We start from the raw sequence: 22,791 nt of genomic DNA, 5'->3' as shown, positions 1-22,791 counted from the left end.
GGGGCCACGATTAAAGCTGGAGAAAGGGATGAGAGAGTAAAAGACTGGAGTTTTTGCCCCCACCCCCCTGAAAAGGGGTCGGGGAAGAGGAGAGAAAGGTGCGGGCGCGATGAGACCAGGCGCGCACGTACTTGCACGCCCGTGCGCGTACACGTACGCCACGCCCGGCGGGGCGGAGACACATGGCAGGGAAGGTAATACCTCAGAGTGGGATGGCAACAGAAGCACCTGCTCAATGGTATCCATTTGTAAAGGCCGTTGCAATCAAAGGTCCCTAAAATTGCACAATTGTTAAGGTCATCAGCACGCTATACACGGGAACAGATTGTCATATTCGGGGAAAGGAAATTATCTCTAGGACTAGACTGTGGTTGCCAGCATGAATATGTAATTCTGAGACACCGCGCCACCAGGGGCCGGGAGGCCATCCTTCCCCGCTCCAAGCCCTCCGGCCCCCACTCCCCACCCCCAGCCTGTGTGCTCACCCCAGGGGGGAAATCGAGAGCCAGATTCACGGGGGCTGCGTGGGTGATGGGGAAGGGAAGTCTGTGCCCGAAATGACGGGCGCTGCTGCCCTGAACCCCGGAGAGCAAAGATAACAGTGTCTCTGCCCCGCGGTCCCAACAGCTCCAGCTGGGGAGAGAGCAAGCCCTGCGCAGACACAACGTGATGCCACACGTGGTTATTTCCGAGAAGCATCAACAGGACACAGGTCAAAAGACCCAGGTTTTCCAGAACAAATAGGGTCTGTGTTTCTGTGCGCTGAAAACGGAAATGAGTTGTGCTCTACACATGGTGACAGGCGGTCTCCCGAATTGATGCGGCTCTACCCCGAATAATCATACTCGCGAGTTGGTGCCTGGGCTCATCCGGGGGGGCTGACCCTTGGGGCCGCTGACTTATGTGATACTGGCTTGGGAAGAAAGGGACAAGGACCCAAACTGCATGGGCCAGGGGTGGTGGCAAAGGGCGTGTGTGTGTGTGTGTGTGTGTGTGTGTGTGTATGTGAGACAGTATGTATGAGAGGAAGAGAGAGAGAAAGGGCATGTGTGTGTGAGAGAGAGAATGTGACAGAGTATGTGTGAGGGTATGTGTAAGAGAGAGAGAGGAAGAGAGAGTTTCTATGAGAGAGAGGAAGAGAGAGAGGGTGAGTGTGTGTGTGTGTGTGTGTGTGTGTGTGAGACAGAGTATGTGTAAAAGACAGTGAGAAAGAGAGAGTATGTATGAGAGAGAGAGAAAGAGAGAGAGATAGAGAGAGGGCGAGTATGTGTGTGAGAGAGAAAGAGAGAGGGGGGAGAGTGTGTGTGTGAGTGTGTGCATGGGAGAGAGAGGGAGAGGGAGTGTGTATGTGTGAGAGTGTGTGTGCATGTGTAAGACAGCTTGTGAGACGAAGTGTGTGTGTATGCATGCGTTAAGAGTGTGTGTGTGCACCCGGGCATGTGCCCGTGTGTGTAGGTGTGTGTGGTTTCCAGTGCCGTGGTGGGATGCAGGGAACGGTGGTGACCTGGTGCCCCAGACTGTCTGCACTTGCTGTGTTCTCTCCAGCTCGGCCCTGAGGCTGGGTTCTCCTGACAGGGACAGGACCTGGCACAGCAGACACTCCCATCTTAGCCCCAAACCAAAATGCCTCCAAAATGCTGAAGTTGGCTAGGACGGAGGGTGGCCGAATTTCTGTTTCCCCAATGGAAGGGACAGCGAGCGAGTGGGCTCAGGCACATTCATGCTCACACACACCGGGAGGGGGAAGAACAATACAAATCTGAAAACAGCATGCAAATCTGTTAAGCAAATTTCCATTGCCTGGATTAGTTAGATTATAGAACCACAGAGCATTACAAATATCAAATGCATTTGGCCTTTGCGGGGCTGCAGCTAAGGAACGCAATTGGGAACTTACTTGGAACCTGGAAACTGTAAGAAACATTAGCCAAGGAGACCACCTGGGAGGGAGCCTGAATCCCACACTGTGTCCCAGGGCCAAGCGCTGCCTCTGGACCTCAGGCCCGGGGGACTCTGCCCACCAAGGCTGCTGTCCTGAGGTGGGGGGGGGGTGGTCCCCAAGCTCTGAAGTCCCACGGCCTTCATGGCAGTCTCCAGAAGGCAGGGATCAAGCAGGGGGCTGATACCGAGGACCTGTTATGTGCTAGCAGGTGACACATCCTATTTCCGTGAATTCTCACACAATCTTTTGAGGGAGGCGTACTTATTGTCATTTTGTAGACAGGGACGTGAAGTTTATATATGGACTGGAGGTGACGGAGTGGGGATCTGAACCTGACCTTGCCCGTGTGCTCCTTCCGTGCCATCATCGCATGGCCGCATGCCGGCTGCTCAGGAAAAAGCTAAACGGAGGAGCTTCAGCCCTAGGTGGCTGGCGCAATGTGGACGGGACCCGCTGCCCTCTCCTCAGCCCCCAACCCTGGGCTCTTCTGGTACACTCTCCCATGGGAGACGGGTGGGAAGGAGGAGGCAGGAGGGCAGGGGAGGCGGGTACTTACAGCTATGCCGTGGCCGAAGCCCGAGCCCGGCTGTGGGCTGGCCGCGCTTATGTAATTCCCCACTCCGGAGTCCTGGCTGGCAGGGCCGTACAGATCGGCGACAGGTCCTGGGCTGTTGGCCCCCGGGAAGCCTCCGGGCCGCGCGGGGTTGGAGCCTGCCGGGGAAGCGGGCGCGCCAAAATTCGGTTGAGCACTGTAGCTATTCAGGACTGGTGTGCAGAGAATAGAGCTGGGTATGAGGCCAGAAGCCAGGCATGCACCGGTCATTACAAGCCAAACACTCGAGAAAAACAGCTGAGGCCCAACTTCTAACACTCAACCAAGGCCATGCGAAAACATTAGCAGGGACTCAAGAATACTCAGCCCAGGCTACTACTAAGAAGCTCGGAGCTCCAAAAATAGAGAGAATAAAAAAACAATCATTCAACACACTACGGCAACCAACCCGAGGTGCTTCACTGCCCACCAAATTATCACAATAGAAATAGAGATATATATGGAAGAGAGAGAGGAAAAGAGAGAGAGAGATTTTTTTTTTTTTCACATCTGAATTGGTGCTCATGCAGTCTTGTCTAGATCTGGGCACGTTGAGACAGCATTCACATCCCATGCAAACTACAAAGGAACTAGTTTTAGACTACACATTGTGTTAATATTGATATTAAAACGTGACAGGAAACAAAGCAATTTGTGTCCAGGAAAAAAAAAATCGTTGGGGAAGGGATTTAAAATTTTTGTTTGTTTTACTTTTTCTTATTTGTTTGTTTTTGGATCCATTAAATGACAAATTTGTATTTTTTTTTTTTAAAGACAAAAGAAGATCTCCATTCTCCAGCCCCCCCAACCACTTCCCCCCTCCCCACTGGCTACCTCCTCCCCCCCACCCCCCATTCATAGCCCGGTATGAAAGTCATCAATACTGAACGTGGTCGGAGGATGGGGTATGTCATGGAAAATTTGGGCATCTTGACATAACCGTAATGATGGTGGCAGGGGTCCCCTTCGGGGGTGGAGAGCAGGGGATGGAGGGAGGGGGTGGGGTGGGGGTGGCGAAATCTGGAGGCTGGGGCCGAAGCTGGGTGAATGCCAATGGTTCTACAGGACACCCACACACTCACCTCCTGCAGTAGAAGGAAAGGGGGGGTTTAAACTTTTTTTTCCTTTTGTTTAAAAAAAAAAGACAAAGAAGTATGAATGCAGAGCATACTGACTGAACCAATTCACAGCTAGAGCACATCGGACCGAAATGCCTGCTTTGTTCGTTATCCTCATATAAACTCAGACTGAGACCAAGAGCTAGGAATGCCCCTGTGCTACGGAGAGACTTCACAGCCATAGATCCTGACCGTGGTGGTGAGGAGGGGCCGCGGGAGGAGACACTACTGGGCCCCGATCTTCAGCCCCGCCCCCCTCCCCCAATTCCATCATTCCTTCAGTGAGGGCCTGTCAACCAGGTTAATTTTGTCTCATTTTTTCATTTCCCCTTAGTAGCTTAAACTTTTTCTTTCCAAAACGGGGGGGGGGGGGGAACCTTTTTTTTCAAATCGCCAAGAATAAGTTCTCATTGATTTTGAAAACTGAAGGTGAGTCTGGGGCCAGCCAGTTCTGGGCTACAGCTCACCCAGGTGGAAGAACCAGACGATCTGGACTGGACACATTTCCACGACTTTGGCTCCAAGGGGCTGCTTCTCACTACGATCTTCTCCCCTTGCTTCCCCTGGCATTTCCCTCTCTGCCCCATGACCAGCTGCCTTCAACCTCTGCAGCCCCACCTGGGCCGCGGCCTTGCCCCAGAGATGGGAAGACACTGACCACACGCCCAAGCCAGGCTGGCTGGAGACCGAGACGGGGCACGAAGATACAAAGGAGATGCAACCAGCCGCGTCTGGCTCCTGACTGAGCGGAGAAAAGGGAAACTGATACCTCCAGGTGCCCTGAGGCCCCTTGGAAGCTGGAGCAGAGAAATGGGTAAACTGGCCAATGGAGAAAACAGGTTGAAGAGAAAAAAATCACGGAGGCTTAGAGTAAGTGAATGGCTGATTTGAGAACGCACCCACAGACAAAGGGGACAGGAATTTTGAATACATAAGTTTAAACCTGCAGATAACATTTGGCCTTTCTCACCCATGGAGGCAAATATCAAGCCCAGATATTTAAAGGCGGTATTATCTTGGTCTAACACTTTTTTTTTCCTCTGGGCTAAGGAAAATGGAGAGCTCAGACAGTGGACTCCTGGTTTACCCAGGCAGCTGACCCTTGCTATGTAAAATAACAAGCTAATTCTGTCTCGGGGTAAAGAGAGGCTAGGGGAGGGGGCCCGCAGTGAAAGAAGGAAAGATTTTTTGGCTTCTTACTTCTCTGGCCAGAGGCAGATGTAGGAAGACTGTGGGCAGGACCACCTACCTAGGGGCTGAGGAGAAGGGGGGTTTTGGTCTCGTACCTCTCCATCAGGGAGAGCCACCCAGAGACTAATCCAACCAGCAGAAGCAGCCTCGGAGACAGGAAGTAGCATGCCCATGGAAGGATGCTGTCCAGAAACAGCCTCCTCCGTGCGCTTAGAAGACGAGAGGGCTAGTGGTAACCGCCCATCCCGCTACCTCTCCCAGTCCTGTGTGCCCAGGGGGACAATAGCTCACCAGCCGGCCTGAAGGGATTTCACAATACACAGCTCCTCTTAGCCAACAACACCCCTCCCCGCTCAGTCACCTGCCAGCGAATGACACTGTGAAGAAGGCACCCTATTAGAATGCAGCTCTAAACCTCAACTCCCATATCCTCATAGCGCCCGATCCCTGCTCAAAGTCACCTTGCGGCTCTCCTCCCAGCCAGGGGTGAGAGATCGGTCTGTGGGTCCCCGCCAGAGGGCGCAGCTGGCAGGCAGTAAGCACCCAGTTCTGGGCCTGTTCCCGTTCTCTAGGCTTCTGGGCTGGGGAGGGGGGGGGGGGTGGAGGAGCCACACCTCTGTGCTGTGCGGCCAACAATCCCTCCTTATCTCTCTGTAGGCAGAAGAACCAGGCTCCAGAGAGCAGGTTAAAGTCCCCAAACAAGCCATCCGGACACCCGTGCATCTCTGGGCAGGCTCCTAGCAAGCAAACGGCACTGCCTGCTCAGGAGGGAGTGGGGAGTGCCACTTTGCACTCAGACCTGCCAGCAGCTGCACCTGGGAAGGCATTAGGGACAAAATAGGGTTCTTCTTTTGGGACGTTCATACTGATCACTGGCTGGCTACATAGGAAGGGGAGTCATGTGAGGACGTCTCTCCCTCTGAGCTGTGACCTGAGAGGAGAGGCAGGCGGAGAAAGCAAGACGCTGAGTCCCTGACCCAAGGGTGCATCCTATGGCAATCAGCCTTCAGGCAATGCTCAATGAAGTATCTTGGTGGAGGGAGCCTTTGCTCAGACGCTGAGCCTCATTTTGAGAGGCCAGAAACAGCCCCACAAGCCAGGCTGGGTCAGGAAGAGGGGATGGGACATCGCTCTCAATGGGCAAGGGTACCCCATCTACTGCTCAGCTATGGGGGCGTGTGTGTCCGTGTGTGTCGGGAGGGAGGGGTCTCAGTATGTGTTGCTGAATAAACACTGCTGAGTTTTATGAATTGGGACATTATGCCTCCTATCCCAGGAGAGGACACTGTCTTGCAAACACCTAGGCATTTTTGCAGCAGGAGCTGTAAGTATTAAGTGGCATGGGGCGAGCCCTGCACCGGGCTGGCAGTTTGGGGGCTCACTGTGGGGAGCAGGGCTACTTCTCCATCAGCTGCTCTGGGCAGAATCCACAGCAGCAGTTTAATCCCAGACAGGTTCTTCCTCACCCCTCACCCTTCACCCCCAGTCCCAGCATCCTCTGGGCTTTCCGGGTCCAGGCAGCCCGTATGCTCAGGGAGGCAGCTGTGGTGTAAAGGAGCACTGGACTTGGAGTCAGAAGACCTGAGTGTGACCCTGGCCCTGACCTTAGGGCTGTATGCCTCGGGGTAAATACCTCACGGGCCTGAGTCCCCATCTGTACCGTGTGAGTGCCGCCTGCCTTAGTCTGCCTCTCAGTGGGCTGCGATGAGAAAGAAAATGGTTTGCAATCGGTCAAGTTGAAAACAAACTATTTTTAAAATGGTTGTGTATGCAGAGCCCAATAAGGCAGGTACCATAGGCAGATTTAGGAAAATCTGATGTAGGAAAATACAATTCACTGGCCATACAAATCAGGAAGTGATTTACAACAGGGTCCAGTTCATCTACATTGGACCTGATGAAAGGACTCTGAGACAAGGGTCCGGTGGCGGGGGGGGGGGGGCGAGAAGCAAGGATGTGGAATCTCACTGAGGCCAGCAAGAGGTAACACATTTGACTTAAAGCTTAAAGTTGGACTTGGATAAAAGGAGGAACTTCTTGCCTATCAAGGGAATAAAACACCTTGATGGCTGACCCAGGAAACGCCAGGGATTCTTATTCCAGAGACCTTAGCAAAGGTCCATCCTCCAGGCTTAGATCCTCACCTGTAGGGGCTGGACGCAAAGCTCATGGGTACCTCAGGCTTTTAAAGCAAGCCCAGGGAGATGCCTGCCTTCCAGCGGGCACACAGTCTGCATGTGGCTCTGGCCAACCGTGGTCAGAAGGGGTTGGGTTGAGAGTGCAATTAGTCACTGGGGGTGGGGAAGTCGTAGGAGTGAGAATCAGAACAGCCTCCTTGTAGGTCTAGGAAAAGTATGGAAGTCCAGCCATCCGCATGATTTCTAAGCATTGCCACTGGACCGGAGGCGGAAAGCAAGAGCCCAGAACTATGAGGGGGGAGCCCCTGGGAGGGCATCTCTGTCTGGCTCCAAGGCCTGAAAATTGGATTATTACTGATCCAGAGGAAGGAACTGTTGACAAAATCTTTTCTAGATGAGCTCAGCCCACATATCCGGGATAAGCCAGGCCCCCCCCCCCAAGTCCCCACGTTAGACCTACGTTCTGGTTTAGTGGGTCTCACATTTTGCCCAAGGGCAGGGCCAGCCCTCAAGACATTTTCAATCATCTGCCTTGCAAATTATCTGCTGCTGCCAGGTTTCATCTCAGGGGGGAGGCCCTGGTGGCCCCTGGCACATTTCCAGAGCACGTGCTGCTTAGGGCCAGACGAATGCAATGGTGGGCCCGTCCTCGCCTAGTCCAGTTCAGAAGGCAGCATGCTGCCAAAAGAGAACTCATGACACTATGCATTTCAGGGCCAAGGAGAAGGGAGTTTCACGGCTCTCGTTCCCAACCCCCAGCTCCTGACTGAATGGAGGGCTGGAGACAGAAGCCCCTGTGATATTCTTTGAGGGCAGGGCTGTGTTCATTCATTACACTGAGTTTTAGGGGTTTTGCTTGTTTTAAAGAATGTAAAGAAACTGAAAAAGGAATGAGTGGAGGGGCTGCGTTGCCAGGCGGATGCCAGAGAAGAGGTCGAGGTCGTTGCCCCTCCAGCTCTCCCCTCTCCCTTCACCTCGTCCGTATTGTGCTTCTATCTGCCTTCATTAAAAACTCCATAGCAGCAGGGACTGTTTCCCACATTAGCGAGGGACTCCTTAAGGCGGGGTATGTGAACAGGTGGGGTGCCTTCAGGGTTCTCACGGGGCCCTATGTTCTCCAGAAGAAGAGAGACCTGCCTCTCTTCCCCTAGAACACTGGGTGCTCGGTGATGCCGGGTCCATAGTACCAACTGGCTGTCAACAGTGGAGACCTTCATGGGTCCCTCTTAACAGCCAGCCACTCCTTGCTCATGGGCTCTGAAGAATGGCAGCTGGGCAGCCAAGGCCTTCCTGGGAACAGAGTTGAGGACCCCACTTCGAAGTCTCTGTGCCCCGCAGAAGTAGTGCCTGCTATAAATTAAGGCCGATGGTCAAACGGGGAAGGTCCGCATGAAAAGATAATTCTGTTCCTGCTAACGGAAGGAGAAATACTCAGCTGTGAGTTATTACGGCATGTCTCCAGCAGAGCAAGGGGGGATTACAGTCCAGCAGTCTGCCGGGCCACTATGTCCCAGGGATCCTGGCTTAGACTTGCCTTCTAGAGCTTAGCCTAAAGGTGGGAGAGATAGATAGAGGGGACCAGCAATTACATCCAACCTGGGAAAACTGTATGACACAGTAAATTAGAATCAAATCAGTTCAGGGACCCAGATGCAGGGACAATCAATTTAATATACTATATATGTATATATATATACGTGTGTGTGTGTGTGTGTGTGTGTGTGTGTGTGTGTCTGTGTTTATGCTCTGCTAAAATTCAAGCTATTTCAGAAGGAAGGAGAAAAAACACTTTAAAACTAGGGGAGGATTAAGAGAGTAACGTGATGATGTTTCCTTTTCCCTGGCTCAATATACAAACAAACATATTACCGGGAGGTACTAACTCAGCCAGATAGCAACAAGTCTGGACATATCCAGAGATGCCTGGCTCATCTTAAATACCACACAGGACCCATGGAGAGTGTCTGCTCATCCACCGGGGCTGACAGGAAAGTCAGTGTCACAAATACTCCAAATGTCGGTTACAGCAGTGCCACAGGCTTAGAAGATTGCTGTTTCTGCTTGATCTCTCAAAAGCGAACCTGCTTCAGACCAGGTGGATGCTGAGGCCTGCCGGTTAACGCTGGCATAGCTCAAGGAGGGAACAGACGGACGGGAGAACCGAGGACTTGGGACCGATACATTACGTAGAATGGTCTAGGCTTCAGGTCAAAGCACACCCCTCTTGAAGAGATAACTTCACTCCTTGGCTGGCTCTGAAGCCCTCACATCATGTGCTAGTCGTGAACCTGGAGATGGATTCTACCAATCAGATCACCCAAACACCCAGAATGAACCCATCTGAGAGCTTTGTGGCTAAAACTATGTACTTTATGTTGAGATACAATCTCGACAGAGAATAGCTCATTCACTCTCTATCTCGATGCTCTTATTACCAGCCCTGATTTGGGTCTATGGATGTGTCTCCTCCTCACAAAGGACCAGGCCAGGGTTGGTTGGGAGGGTGGGGGAAGGGAGGAGAGGGGTTAGTGGTTTATTGCCATCTGCTCATGGTGTAAATTCTGGGCATGGAGTAGCCTTGAGTGGGCCTGAGCCTGGTAACCCAAGAAACCAGGCTTTGTCATGAGGGCAAATGGAGTCACTGTCAGGTTCCCGTTTCTCCCAGACCCTAAGGGTTCTGAGGGATAGACCTTGTTTGCATGTGTCTAAGGAAGAAAGGGGAGAGGGCTGTCAGGAAAGGAAAGGCCACGCCACGGGTCTCGGGCTTGCCCGGGGCTTGCTCTGCAATGGCTTCCCCACTGATGGGACCTCAGCTAGCTGTCCCAGATCAGGATTCTGGTCTCAGATGCAAGGTGCGGTTCGTGATCTCTCTCCACAGCAAATGGCTGATTCAACAGTGCCTTGGCACCTCGAACCTCGAAAGCACCTCGGAAAACAGGGGAAATCAACCTGAGAGACAGACGTTTATGGTTTGGCTGAAGCAAGCGGTTTTAACACTCACATCCTGCTGCCTCTTCTTTAAATTAACTGGTTCAGACTCCAGGCCCACATGGGTTAGAACTTGCAAGAGCCAAGATGGGGAGACGGTCCAGAAATCACCGGTACCCATGAAACACAGTACCGAGCCTGCCAGCCGCTGTGCACACGGCCCCGGGAAGACATGCCGCGGCCTCCACGGCCACTTGGCTGGCCCCTGCTTCCCACCCAACCGTCCCTGACCTGAGCACTGAAAGGAAACAAAGACAGGGAGTATGGTGCCAGGAAGGACTCCCTCTCCATCTCTGTCACATCTCTGTCTCTCTCCCCAACAGTCGGCTTACTCCAAGCGTCTCCTAGTTTAATCCTGAGAATGTCCCTTGCTTTTGTTTTGAGCTGAGGACTGCATCCAGCTCTATCTTGTCAAAAGAGAAACCGGTCTGGCTTCTCCCCCCGTGACCCCAGCCACCCTCGGTGCTGCTGGGCCGTGTGTGCTCACTCACTAATTCCCAGCCTGCCTGCCCTCAGCTAGAGGCGTCGGGTCCTAGCTTGTCTCTTGTAAGTGATTCCATTCACCGCAGGCTCAGTGTTCGCCCTCTGCGCGAGGCCCCAGAAATCCAAGGCCAGAACTACACTTGTAGCATCCTTAGTCATGATGAAAGCTTGGTAAGAATTTGATAACACCCTGGCCCAGTTGGGGAAGGTGCAGCAGGGGAATACCTCATCCTATTGTGGGCACAATAGGGTCTGGAGGCATGAGGCACACAGTTCTAGAAGCTGTGGCTTCTGTGAGGCTGGAAAGGGAGCTAATATTTACTGAGCATCTGTGTGCCAGGTACACTGGTAGGTGCTTAGCACCATCGTTTTTCACGCTCCTAACAACTTCTAAGATCGGTCCTGTTAGCCTGGGCTACAGATGAGGAAACCGAGGGCTGGAGCAGTGAGGGAACGTGTCTCCGAAGCGTCTCTGACCGGACTAAACACAAGCTCGAACTTGGACATCCAGGCAACTCCCGGCAGCTCTTCAAACAGAATCTGCTGCTCAGCTGCCCTTCCCTGTAGTCTAAGACATCTTGTGTTTATTTGGATCTTTCTTTGCTTCAGACAGGCTGTAGGGACAAGGCTCCAGACCTCCCATGCTGGAGCTCCAGCTCCTGAAGAGTGTGGGCTCTGTTGCTCTTTCCAAATGGGAAGCTCCCTGGTGGCAGTGTCTCCCCCATCAGACTGGGGGCTGCCTGGGGTTGGGCTGTGCCCGCCGCGTGAGGTAGGGGACTGCCTCTCTCCCCGAGGACTAGACCACCCTCCTCTGGGCCACACTGCGGAACAGGCTGGGCACAGAGCAGGCAGGCAGTATTGCTGCGGAATGGGTCACCAGAGGGCTGGTCGTCTCAGTCCCAGGAAGACCACGGAGATCTGCTGAGGGCAGTCCTGTGGGGAGCTGGACTGCCCCAGGACCATCAGTATTTACTGCCCAGGGCTCCACAACCAGGGGGTAGGGTGGAGAGAATGCCCAAAGGGCAGCCCCTTGAGGACCTATACAAAAGGCTTTCCACTTGAGCAGCCTGTCTTTAATGATTATAAAGGCACAGGAGTTTAATCCATTTTTGATGTAAGCGCTAATAGCTCTGTGTCCTTGAAGTTCAAAGCGGGTGCATACATGTCACTAATTAGCCAAGCACGGAGCCATTCAGCTCCCTCTCATGTTTCTAATTAGGTCTTTAATAACAAACAAACTCCGACCTTACCAAAAGGCCCCCATTCATCAGACAGTCAAGGAGGGCGGCTGCTTCCGTGTTTATGGCTGCTCCGGGCCCTTGGTTCTATATGGACACGCTCTTAATCTCAGCCAGGACTGGCCTGTCCTAGAATGTGTTGCAGATGAAGACCCCTTCAGCCTGCCCTGGAGGGATGGACTTCCTGGCCCTGTTGGGAGGACCAGTGCCAGGCAGGACGGCCCCGGGCTCTAAGGCTGCATGCAGGCTGAGGATCCAGACCAGCTCTCCTGGTCATTAGAGGAGGTGGGGGGAGCTGCCTGGCGTGGCTCTTTGTATCCATTTCTGAGGTATGGATGCTGATAATAAAGTCACAGAGATAGTGTGAGACTCTACATCTGGCAAGAACCTGCTGGTACTTGAGTCCACGGTTATACATTGGACTTGACCAAGGGAGCTTTAATGGCCACTGAGGCCTGGGGTCGACGGTGGTAGCTTCTGATTTAATGGGTCTGCAGTGTGGCCTGGACCCCAGGACTTTCAAAAATTCTCCAGGTGATTCTAACATGCAGCAAAGTTCAAGAGCCACTGTGCCCCAGTCTTAGATTTGCTCACCGACCGTAGCTGTTAACAGGTTCACCTTTATTAATAAATGCCATCCGGACAGCCAAGACCTAAGAGTTTAACCAACCACGCCCAAGGATGGAAATCTGACAACAGATTTTTTCAGTGATACACAATTCTGGAAATATTTCTGTCCCTCTCACTTCAGGCCTTCACGCATGAAAAAAAAAAATGCAGTGCTGTTTTCAAATGCATTCTCACCACCTGGAAGCCCCTGGCTTTCTCTCCAGTCACTCTTCTCAGCTCTTAAGGCACTGTCACTGTCACCTCCCCATGACAAGGGATCCGAGAGCTTTGGAAACTGTAGCAATATAGTGCTACAGAGTTGAAAGGTCCTCAATCACCCTCTAGTCTGAAACCCTTTGCCCCAAAATCACCTAGCCTATCGAAGCTAGACCAGAACCAAGATCCCATTCCACGCTCTGAACCTCTTAAAAAACAATTATCATCCTTATCTGATCGATCCACAAGGCAACCCCGTATCCTGGGAAGGTGAAGGGATAAAAGGGAAGCCTCTGAACTGTTTCTGTCCCCAAGGCCAGAGCACAGACTGCTGTGGGGCCAGTCCCTGGACACGATGTAACCCTCCAGCAAGTTATATCCAAGCCTGACTTGTTTCTCTTCAAGTCAGGTGATCTGGGAGACACTGAAATCTCAGGGCTGCCTCAGTGGGAGGTTTAAAGACTATTTCATGCACCTGGGGATAAACAATCTAGACCCAGAAAAGTCAAACAATGTGTGCAAGGATACACAGCAAAACCGGATCCTCCAACGTCTCTCCACCTCTCCTGGTTTTGCTACTGTTTCTAGTCTTCTTCCCTGGGAGTGGGTTGACATTGCCAGACCTTTCCCTGGGTCAGTGCCTAACTGACCCCTGACTCCGGGGTATCCTGAGCATGTCTGTAAGACAGCCTCTCTTTCCCCCAAGGCCCGGAAAGCCAACCCGCTGCAGGTTGCAGTCAGAAATAACTTCCAGAAAGAGAACGGAGAGTGGGGCTGGGCAGCCTTTGCCTCCCACAGTGCTCTACCACAGGCACACAGGTTTGCACTGATTGCTTACCACAGACCTGGACAGACCGTTTTATTAATATTAATAAGTAACCAGGAACAAAGGGCCCCTTTATTTTTAGCTTTCTCTAATTGCGTAGTAATTACTCATCTACAAAACAAATGAGCCCCTGCTCGCGGTTGCCATAGTACCGGGAGCCCAGCCTCACTGCAGGACGATTGGCCAAGGATCCTTCTGCTCCCGCCTCAGGCCCCGCCCCTCCACAGCATTGGCCCAAAGCAAAGCCCCAGCAACTGGTCGGCCAATCGTCGGCTTCCCAGCGACCTTCCAGATTCAGCCCTCACCGCTCACAGGAAGGGCTGTTGACTCATCCCTCCGGAGAAAGAGAACGGGAGAAGGTCTGTCTGGCTCAAAGAGGCCCTCCCTTGCTCCATCGCCTAGTTTCTTTTGGGCAGTGGCTAACTTCCTTCAGGCTTGTTTTAGCTAAAGTCTCCTTTCAAATAATAACAATTACCTTCAGGCTGGCTCCCTCTTACCCGACCACGCCTCCTCTGGGCCTCCTTTGTCTGCCTGTGGTCTGAAAAGGATGCAGGGACTTGGAAGCCAGATCAGAAATGTCAGCCAAAGCCAGACAGAACCATGACCTTAAGTCTGCAACAGCAGAAGCTGCGGCATATATGCATTATATGTGCATATAATGTTTCCTGAGGCCTCTTATAAACGGGCTTGGGTTCTCTCTCCCCGCAAGGATACGGAGAACTAAGTTGATGGGCAGCGGCGGTTTTCCGTTGAGTATGTGTTAAGAATGCGGACCTCCACTCAGGAATCCAAGGGGCTGGGGCGACGGGGCATCTGCTGACATGGTTGAGAGCACAGATGTGATGAGACAGACCCAGGTTCCAAACCTGTCTCCACCACCTCTACAAGCTGTCTAAGCCACAGTTTTAAAATGTTCAAAATGGGAATGAGAATGATAGTGCCCTCTTCATAGGATTATGAGAATGAAATGGGGGTAGGGCAGGTGGGCCTAGCCCCGTGCTTGGCTCACTCATGCAGGAGTTATTATTAACATGTTCTATTAGCATCTCGTATTAAACTTGGCTGGGAAGTGACTCTAGCAGTCTATCAATCACCTGGAACATATCCCTCCCTTAAGGGACCTCCAGATGGGGGTGAACGTTGAGATGCTGGCTGGAACCCTCCTATCCATGCCACAGAGTGGATTTCATCGTGGCTCTCTCATCCTGACGGATCTAATTCCAACAGCCAATCATAGCTGTTCAAAAGTATTATTTGCCCACCTCCTGTGCTGCAGGATCCCAAGCTGGCAAGGGGAGACCTTTTTATTAATATTAATAAGCATCCAGGAACAAAGGGCCCCTTTATTTTCTGCTTTCTCCGACTGCATAATAATTACTCATCTACACTAAGAATGAGGCTGACTTTGTCTCCTGGAGGCGAATATAAACTGATGGTTTATATTGTTGGAGAAGGCAGGCACCACTCTGGGATACATGCAAAACATGTTCCATAGAGTCAGAATCCTGGCTTTCATCCAGAAGACCTCACCAATCAGGAAGAAGGCTGAGGACACAGTAATGTGTTGAGGAGGGGCACCCCAGCTAGGGTTAATCAGGTGTGGCTTCCTGGCAGTCTGAGCCAATTGTAATGGAGGGAGCAGAGATAAGGACAGACAGAGGCTGCCATGAGGGCACAGGAGTGGGAACCAACAGTCCCAAGCAGGGAATGAATAATAACTTGTTGGCAGAAGCAAAGAGTCACAGGAAACTAAGGCGGAGTACTGTGACCAAATGCTCCCCCCTCTCCCCGCCGTGTCTGCCTTGCTCCCCTAACCTGGCTCCAGATCACAAACCCAGCCCCAGCCAGGGGGATTAGGGAGGGGTCGAGCTGTGTTCTGTGGGACCGCTGCCAGGCTGATCTTCCTTAGCTGGTTCTGTCCTTACCAAGTTCCACCGCCATAAAGCGTACGAACCTCTCTCTCCCACCAGTAGGACTGTATCAATCTGGGTTTCAAGGTCTCCCAGAATCTAGCCTGCCTCTACTTCAGCAAGCCTGTACCCCCAGTGCCCATCAGGCAGCCTGCCACTGTCCCCCGGGGAACTGGCTGCTTATCCCATGCTCATCATGACCTTTTATCCAAGTTCTCCCACCTGAAATGTCCTCTTACCTCTCACTCCACACCCTTCAGTGTCTACTTTGAGTCTTGCCTCCTATCTGAGCTTCCCTGCCTGCTGAGTGCTCTCCGATCAGGCGGGAACGTAGGCTCACTGAAGACCAGCTCTTGTAACAACTGTGTGCTGTGTCCGCCCCCAAAGACTGGGAGCTTGTTGAAGGCAAGGACCTGCCCTGAAATTCTGCATCCCACCCCAGACCCCAGTGTGATGCTGAGCCCAGAGTTAATCAGCTAATGGGTAAGAGCAAAAGACCCGAAGCCTCTCTTTTACTGGGCAGTGATAACATGAACATTCATGGAGCGTTTACTCTCCATGATCTGTCACTCGTCCTCCTGCTTTTTTAGTCTCAAATCTAATCTAGCCTGCTGTCAAGGCTTGTCTGACATCCAGATCTGATGTCACTTCCTTGGTTCAGGCCTCTCCGAGGCTCCCCGGTGTGTGAATCCAGGATCTTTAACATGTCACCAAAGGCCCTCTGCTCTGGCTATGCCAGCCCTCCGGCTTTATCGGCGGCTGCTTCCCATGCCCCATCCCCACCCCGCTGCATTTTATTCTCCAGCCAGAGTGAACCGTTTGCGGGGCTTCAGATTTACTCTACTGTTCTGGGCTCTGGTGGCTTTGCACATGCTGTTCCCCTGGCTCTTGGGGAGCTCCTGTTTGTCCTTTCAAAGTGGAGACACTCACTCCCCTGTGAAACCTTCCCTGACTTCCCAAAGCCAATCACTTCCTCCTCTGTGCCCCTTCTGTTGCCGGACTTATGGCATCATATTATAAGTACCTGTTAGCCTCCACACGAGGCTGGGAGATACCCGAGGGCAGAGACTGTGCTCTGCCTTCATCTAGGAGATTCCACGGCTGTGGTGGGCTTCATGCTTGACTACCCAGCCACACGCTCCCTTACCCTTTACCTTACCTTACCTTTATCCGCACCCAGACTGTCCTTTGGAAATCCATCCTTCTTGGGCTCCTCAGTTTGAGGGTGGGGGTATGGATCCCACTCTCAGCGATTGGCTCTCACCAGCCAGGCCAAACCAGTTAGTCAAACGGCACAAAGCTCTGGGGTCTGCTAGAATTTGGGACCATCTGACCCCCTCTTCTTCTAGACTGGTTGGTATGAAGCAGGAAACTGTTGTAGCCGTTTGGCACCACAGGAAAGCCAACATAAAGACAATATTGAAGCCAAAAGGAGGACCGAGCTAAGAGAAGTGCCGACTCCCCGGAGCAGTCTACACATGAAGCCCACTCTTCCATGGAGCTTCCAGAATGTTAGCTGGTAAAGTCCCTATAACATTTAACCAGGCTGAGTTGGGTTTTCTGATATGCCCCAAAGCCCCCCGACTCAAGGCCGAGGACAGTGCCTGCCACGTGTAATAATAATTACTGTTGTTACACACTTAATAAATATCTGCTGAATTCGACTCCGTGGCAGATGTGCCCTGGGCCCAGTTCAGCAATCTATACCTGAAAAGGTGAGACTGTGAGGTACTGGGGCCTGAGTCCTCAGAGGACACAGCGCCGGTTCCAAGGCTGCTGGGCTCTCCCAGCACGTCCCGCATGTCGGGGACATCTGGGCAGCAGGTGAGTTCTTCAGAAACAAACATGGTTTTTCTGCAGGTCTCCTTAAAGGAAGTGAATTTCAGGGTTCTTCGCCCTCGACCAAAGCCTTGCTCTCCAGGTGACTAGCTGTGTGACTTTGGGTAAGTCACACAGCCAATCTGCACATCAGCTTTCTCTTAAAAACAAACATGTAAAGCCAGGCCCAAACCTTCTGCCCTCCTGCCTGTCTCATGGGCTAGCTCTGGTCACGGCAGTCGAACCTCTGCAGAAACATAAGGGACCACGAGGCACCCTCGCCTGTGTTCTTTTGAGGATTCTCACCAACATATGGGGTCAGCAGCTTTTGGGGCTCCTCACACCCTGCAGTGGTCCCACCCAGCCCAGGGGGCAAATAAGGGGTCCCTCTGCCCATCTCCAGTGTGCTTTACACGCTCTTATGGAGCCTCCAAGGGCCATGTCACACATTCGACCCCTCCTGCACACAGCAGGGCCTGGGCTCCCGAGCCAGCATGAGAGAGAGGGCCAACCAGCTCAGGGGACAGGCACGGATGTGTCACCCTCTGAAAATGATTCCACTGATTTAAAAGACCATTAACATTCCCCCACTCCATTCACTTCAGGATTAACTTATACTCAGGTCTGGGCTTCAAGGCTAGTCACTAATTGCACTAGAGTTGATTTATCAAGTGCATGGTGTTTCTATTACAAAATTATTGATTACAGCTGATGTATTTTATCCTCAACAGGGTTGGTCCCAAAGCCCTCGGAAAATGAATGAAGCTGAGGTCAGCAGCGGGCAGCTCAGCACATTATTATAAATTCACTGGGGTTACTGAAATCCAATGCTGGACTCTTTCTGGTGAAAGACCCGGCTCTCCCAGGAATGAAGATTTTAATGACAAACTGAGAAACGAGGTGCCCATGCCCAGAAGGCAAGGCCATGGACTGGGAGGCATGTGTTCGGGCAGGGTCTTTTGGGTAAGTCTGGCTGGTTGCAGCAGCTGGTCATAACAGGTCACGGATTTGCTCTCCCTCTGGCCCAGTGTGCTGGCTCTATTCCATGGACGCAGATGTGGCTCTATCCCAGCGAGAGAGCGTCCCCAGGACCCTACCCCCAGCTTTGGCCATCTTGAGGCCCCAGAGGATGCTTGCCGCTAGCACAAGGGAGGCTGGGTGGGAAAGAAGAGATGATTGCCCTGCAGCCCCCTTTCCCGGACACTGGATCCTGCTGATGGAAGCGCAGGAAAGCCGACCTCAGAAATGGAGGCAGCACATTGATCCACTTTCCTTTTTTAAATGAAGCTGATGAGAAGTAATGCATCATGGGAAATAAGGACTCTCAGCAGGAGGGATCTAGATTCTCAAACCACTGCAGACAAGAAATGTTATCTGCCTTTATATTCCTTCCTGCCAGCCGCGGAGCAAACCTTCAAGGAATGCGTTGCTTGTTGAAAGCAACACCTGGGAACCCTAAAGCTTAAGACACAAATGACACAAATGATTCCCGGCTCCCTCCAGCGGCTGGAAGAGTGTGTGTGGGCCGCTACCGTTCACGCCCCTCAGCCCCGAACACAAATAAGGCGAAGGCTGCCACGGGGAAATGGAAAATACCCCGGGAGGGGTGGGACAGGCAAGCCTGCTTCATGAGCACCTGCACCTACCTTCCTCCCCAAAGCATTTTCTCTATGGTTCAAGTTCAACTAGTTCTTCTATGTCTTGACTTGAATTTTGCTTTTGTTCACTTTGCCTACTGGAACTGAAACTCTTAGGATGTCTGGTCACAGGCTAGCGAAGCCGTCTTCCTGGCAGAGCCAGACTTAGGATTTAGGCCACTAAGGGGGATTTTTGTCCTCTCTGCCTTCTGCCCCACCACCCCCTGCAGAACGGCTCTTCCCAGATTTGCCTTCCCGGGCCTCGTTCCGTCCCGTGACTGACTGGCCTGCTCGCAGGCAATCCTTGTTCGTGCTGCCGGTGCCACGGACTTCCACGGCGCCACTCCTCTCCGTTGAGCTGCCATTCTACTCTGTCACCTCGCGCTCTTTCGGGAACTTCATGAACTCTGTGACTTCCTGGGCTTCAGTCTCCCATAACAGATAACTTCTGCCCTGAAGGTTCAGATTCCACCGGCATCTTCCCGTGGCATTAGTTCAGAGCCACCGACTGGCCCGACTTAAAGAGCAGGTCCCAGGTGGCAGCTGTGACTTCATGTGCCAGCAACTTGTAAAGATTAGGGCCATCTCCCAAAGCTCTAAGAGACCTCTGGCACTCCCTTACAGTGCGTCATCACAAATGTAGGGGAGATGGTGTGTGTCCAGAGACACTGACTGCACACGTCCCTGAGCCTCCGCAGAGGCTGCAGGACTGCGAAGTCTTCTGGGAAGATGGAGGGAAACTGTGGTCTCCTCTTTACACGTCACAGGGTCCCCTTCCCACCTGTCCCCTCCCTTCCTCCTCCCCACGAAGCTGTGCCAGTAGTCTCTGTACTAGGAATGTTGCCACTCTGACCCTACTTGCCCCCACCCTGCCCCCTGGAGACCTCAGGTAAAGGCTTCTCCCTTATCTTCACCCACAGTGAGAAGAAACGCTAACCTTCACTAGGACCCAGTGCATTTCCTGTCTGCAGACCGAGCATCTTAAGATCTGAATCCCTTTCCCCGCAGCGTCTCACTTTCCCTCCACCCTGGGGACTAGACTGCACAGACAGGACTGCCACACGGACCCGTCTCCTTGAAGGGCCGGATGTGAGCTGGCAAAGGACTCAACGGAGAAAAGGGCTCGGGGGAGCCTTGATGGTAGGCCTTAAGAAATAAGAGAAGACCTGCTCTGTTCAAGAACCATACGAGGAAGACAAGAACAAGGAAGAACTTTCAGACTCCCTGCAATCCTGGTTCTGCTCTCTTTCGTGAGAGTTGGTCACTATCAACAGAGATCTCAGGAAGGCTAGAGCCGAGGGTGGTGACCCAGCGCTGGACCGGAGGAGCGGGGAGTGTGAGGGGAGGTGGTGGTGGCTGATGGCGAGAACATGGATCCGAGCCCCTTGGCAACGTTGACAATATGGAGCCCCCTCTCTTCCTGGTCCCCCACGCTATCCTTCAGACAGCCGTGCCGTGCCGGGCTGTCGCGGACCCTGTAATATCAACTCAACAATGCATGTTCTACAACTACGGCTACAGCTACCAGGACATCTACTACAGTGCATGCATTTAGTTCAGTCCCACAGATACATACACTCTAAGAACAGGCAGGGGAGGTGTGAAATGTTTTACTGGACAACAGGTGTGTTGGAGTTGTAACTAATAAAAAAAAAATCGAAAACGAAAGTGTACAAAAAAAGACATTTCTTGAGAGTTGGATATGAGTTTGTTTCTTGAACTGTTTCATCTGAACAAGCAAAAACATGCAAACCAGCTGGTACTAACAGGAAGCTGGACACTGAGAGAGGATTAATAGGTGTGGACAAACCTTCCCGCTGAGCGTGCTCAGAAGAGTGTTTGAGAGGAGGTGTGCAGATCCTAGTGTAAGAGAGGCGGGAAAGTATGCCTCAGAGACACTCTCTCACCGCAGCCCCAACCAAGCAAGAGAAAAGACAACAGAAACATGACTCTCGCACTCACCACCACCGTCAGGAACTCATGTTACTAGATTGGAATAAAGCTGGCAAGTATAAAGTACAGTAAGGGGTCCTGGCTGGGGCCGGAGATGGGCTGGGGGTGGGCAGGGGGCTCAGAAGCTCTTCGGCTGATACACAGACCCACCCGTAATGTCACCCAGAAATAAAATAGCCTGAAAATCCAAACCACTGCCCTCACCTGTGTGTGTGTAGGGGGTGGGGTGGGGTCGTTTACCAAAGTGGATTCAGGTTTGGGTGGGACATGATGAGGCCATTGGAACTGAATGAATACGATCAAAATAAACAAACAAACTCTCGACTGAGCACAAGGAAAGATGACATTTCGGACTACCAGGTGAAGGTAAAAGAAAAGTGACCCACTGCTAGTGAAGTTATCTAGGAGTCGGCAGGGACCTCCCCTGGGGGGGTCACCTGAGCCCTGCTCACCTCAGACCCAGGGCGAATTAAGGCAAAGGCGGGCAGGCTGGCCCCGAGGAGTTGGCTGAGGTGGGTGCAGAGCTCACGGCCCCCCCGGACCTCCTACCCTGACACCATAGCCCTGACAGATGCGAGTTGCCAACCTGAGCAAAATCGAAGCTGTTTCCCACCCCCACGGCCCTCAGCAGGTGCTTCCGCCTCAGGAAGCTCCCCCAGTGCGTCATAACATGGAAGGGAAAAAAGAAAAAACAAAGCTGTGAAGCTAGACCAAAATGAAAGGCAAAATAGGGCCTTCCATAGGATGCCTAATCCCTGGACCAAGCCTGACAGCCAGCCTCTGGGGAGCAGAGGCCTCGTTTCCTACCCTTTTCCAACCACCTGCCAGGGGCAGCAGAGTACCAAGCTCAAGGTCGGTACTCCGCAGACCCCCTGAGCCAGGTTCTTCCTATAAGAGAATGCGCCTGAACTTGTGACGCCCTCCAACAGCTGAGGCTGCTTGCTCGGGAGGCTGAAGGAGCATCCCTGTCCCGCTGGAAGGAGCTGGCATGGGTGGGGCAGGGTTGCAGGAGCAGGTGAAGGTAGAACAGGGCGGTCAGCCGTCTGTGATCATCTGCTGGCCTAGGCTGATGCGCAAACCCAGAAGAGTCTGGGCAGCCCCTTTCCCATATCTGCCAAAATGCCACCGAGGGCCACTACAACAGGTAAATAATTGGCCATCCCACCAGGCTCGGAGTCCAGATTATCTTCTAGGAGGAGGGAGGGGACAGTCCTTACAGGCCAAACCACACTGAAAGAAAGAGAGGTAGAGATCCTCCTTCCCCCATCTTGTAACCCTGCTCCAGGTCCAAAGGGGGGATGGAGGTGAGGGGCTGGGCTACCCTGTCTACACGGGGGCAGGTGTCTTCCAGCCCAGGTGGTGGTCTGACTTTAGCAGGCACGGGCTGGTCGTCGCCCTGGGGCTTACCCCAGGCCCCTGACCCCCAGGCAGCACTGTGGGGTGCCCTGTATCTTCCTGGCTGAGCCTGCACCCTTGGGGGCAGGCACCTCGGAGTTGAGGATTTACTCCTTGCACTAACCTAGCCTGGTGTGGGGCAGGTGGTCTGGGAGCACACTCCTGAATAGAATTCACTAACAGTGCAGCGATGAGCATGGCTGACCTCGAATGGCCCCTGGGAGACTTGGCTCCCGATGGAAATGGCTACAAATAAAACACCACTGATCCTGGAAAAAAAAGTGTGGTTGGAGATGGCTCTGGAATTTGGGGTTAGGAGTTAGGGGGAGGATGGATGGGACTCCTGCCTGGCTCTCGGGGGTGGGAGGGGGGGCGCGTGAGAGGGTGGGGGTGGCAGGGGGGGCAGAGACCATGGGGAGACCGCTCTCAGACTCACAAAGAACCCCATGCTGCCCTTTAAACTTGCCATGACGTCAAGGAGAATGGGGGTGGGGAGAGAGGCAGGGTTAATTTCGGGTTAAAGTTTAGTTTCATAATCCAAGTTATAATAAAGAAAGAAACTGAACGGAGAAAACAACCAACAACACTCAAAAATCTCGAGGTTTCTTTTTGAGGTTCCCCCCGCCCCCCACTAGGCACAGGTAGGACAGAGGCTCATTTGTAATGATACCAAAAAGCACTCAAGTTAAAAAACCAAACAGAACAGGGAGACGCGAGGCAGCGGCGCGCCCCGCCCC

General features: G+C 52.7%; 1 protein-coding gene and 1 long non-coding RNA gene across 4 annotated transcripts in view; one reads left to right on the top strand and one right to left on the bottom strand.

The window, feature by feature from the left end:
- Positions 1–22,791, bottom strand: part of MSI2 (musashi RNA binding protein 2) — a 393,577-nt gene that overhangs the window by 6,730 nt on the left and 364,056 nt on the right. Inside the window, exons 12-13 of one of the 3 annotated variants that reach the window (XM_049636498.1) lie at positions 2,499–2,707; positions 202–274 (exon numbers count right to left, since the gene is read on the bottom strand). In XM_049636498.1, coding sequence (XP_049492455.1) covers positions 233–274; positions 2,499–2,707 — 251 coding nt within the window. In that variant the 3' untranslated portion in view covers positions 202–232. The remainder of the gene's footprint in view (positions 1–201; positions 275–2,498; positions 2,708–22,791) is intronic. The other 2 variants (XM_049636500.1, XM_049636499.1) reach the window with 2 other exon arrangements.
- LOC125926752 (uncharacterized) lies at positions 13,586–20,840 on the top strand. Its single transcript, XR_007459152.1, has 3 exons — positions 13,586–15,734; positions 16,601–16,770; positions 17,801–20,840. It is a non-coding gene; the product is annotated as an uncharacterized LOC125926752 (long non-coding RNA).

This window comes from Panthera uncia, chromosome E1 (genome assembly GCF_023721935.1).
Source record: "Panthera uncia isolate 11264 chromosome E1, Puncia_PCG_1.0, whole genome shotgun sequence".
Classification (NCBI taxonomy): Eukaryota; Metazoa; Chordata; class Mammalia; order Carnivora; family Felidae; genus Panthera; species Panthera uncia.
This window is presented reverse-complemented; position numbering and strand designations above follow the sequence as displayed.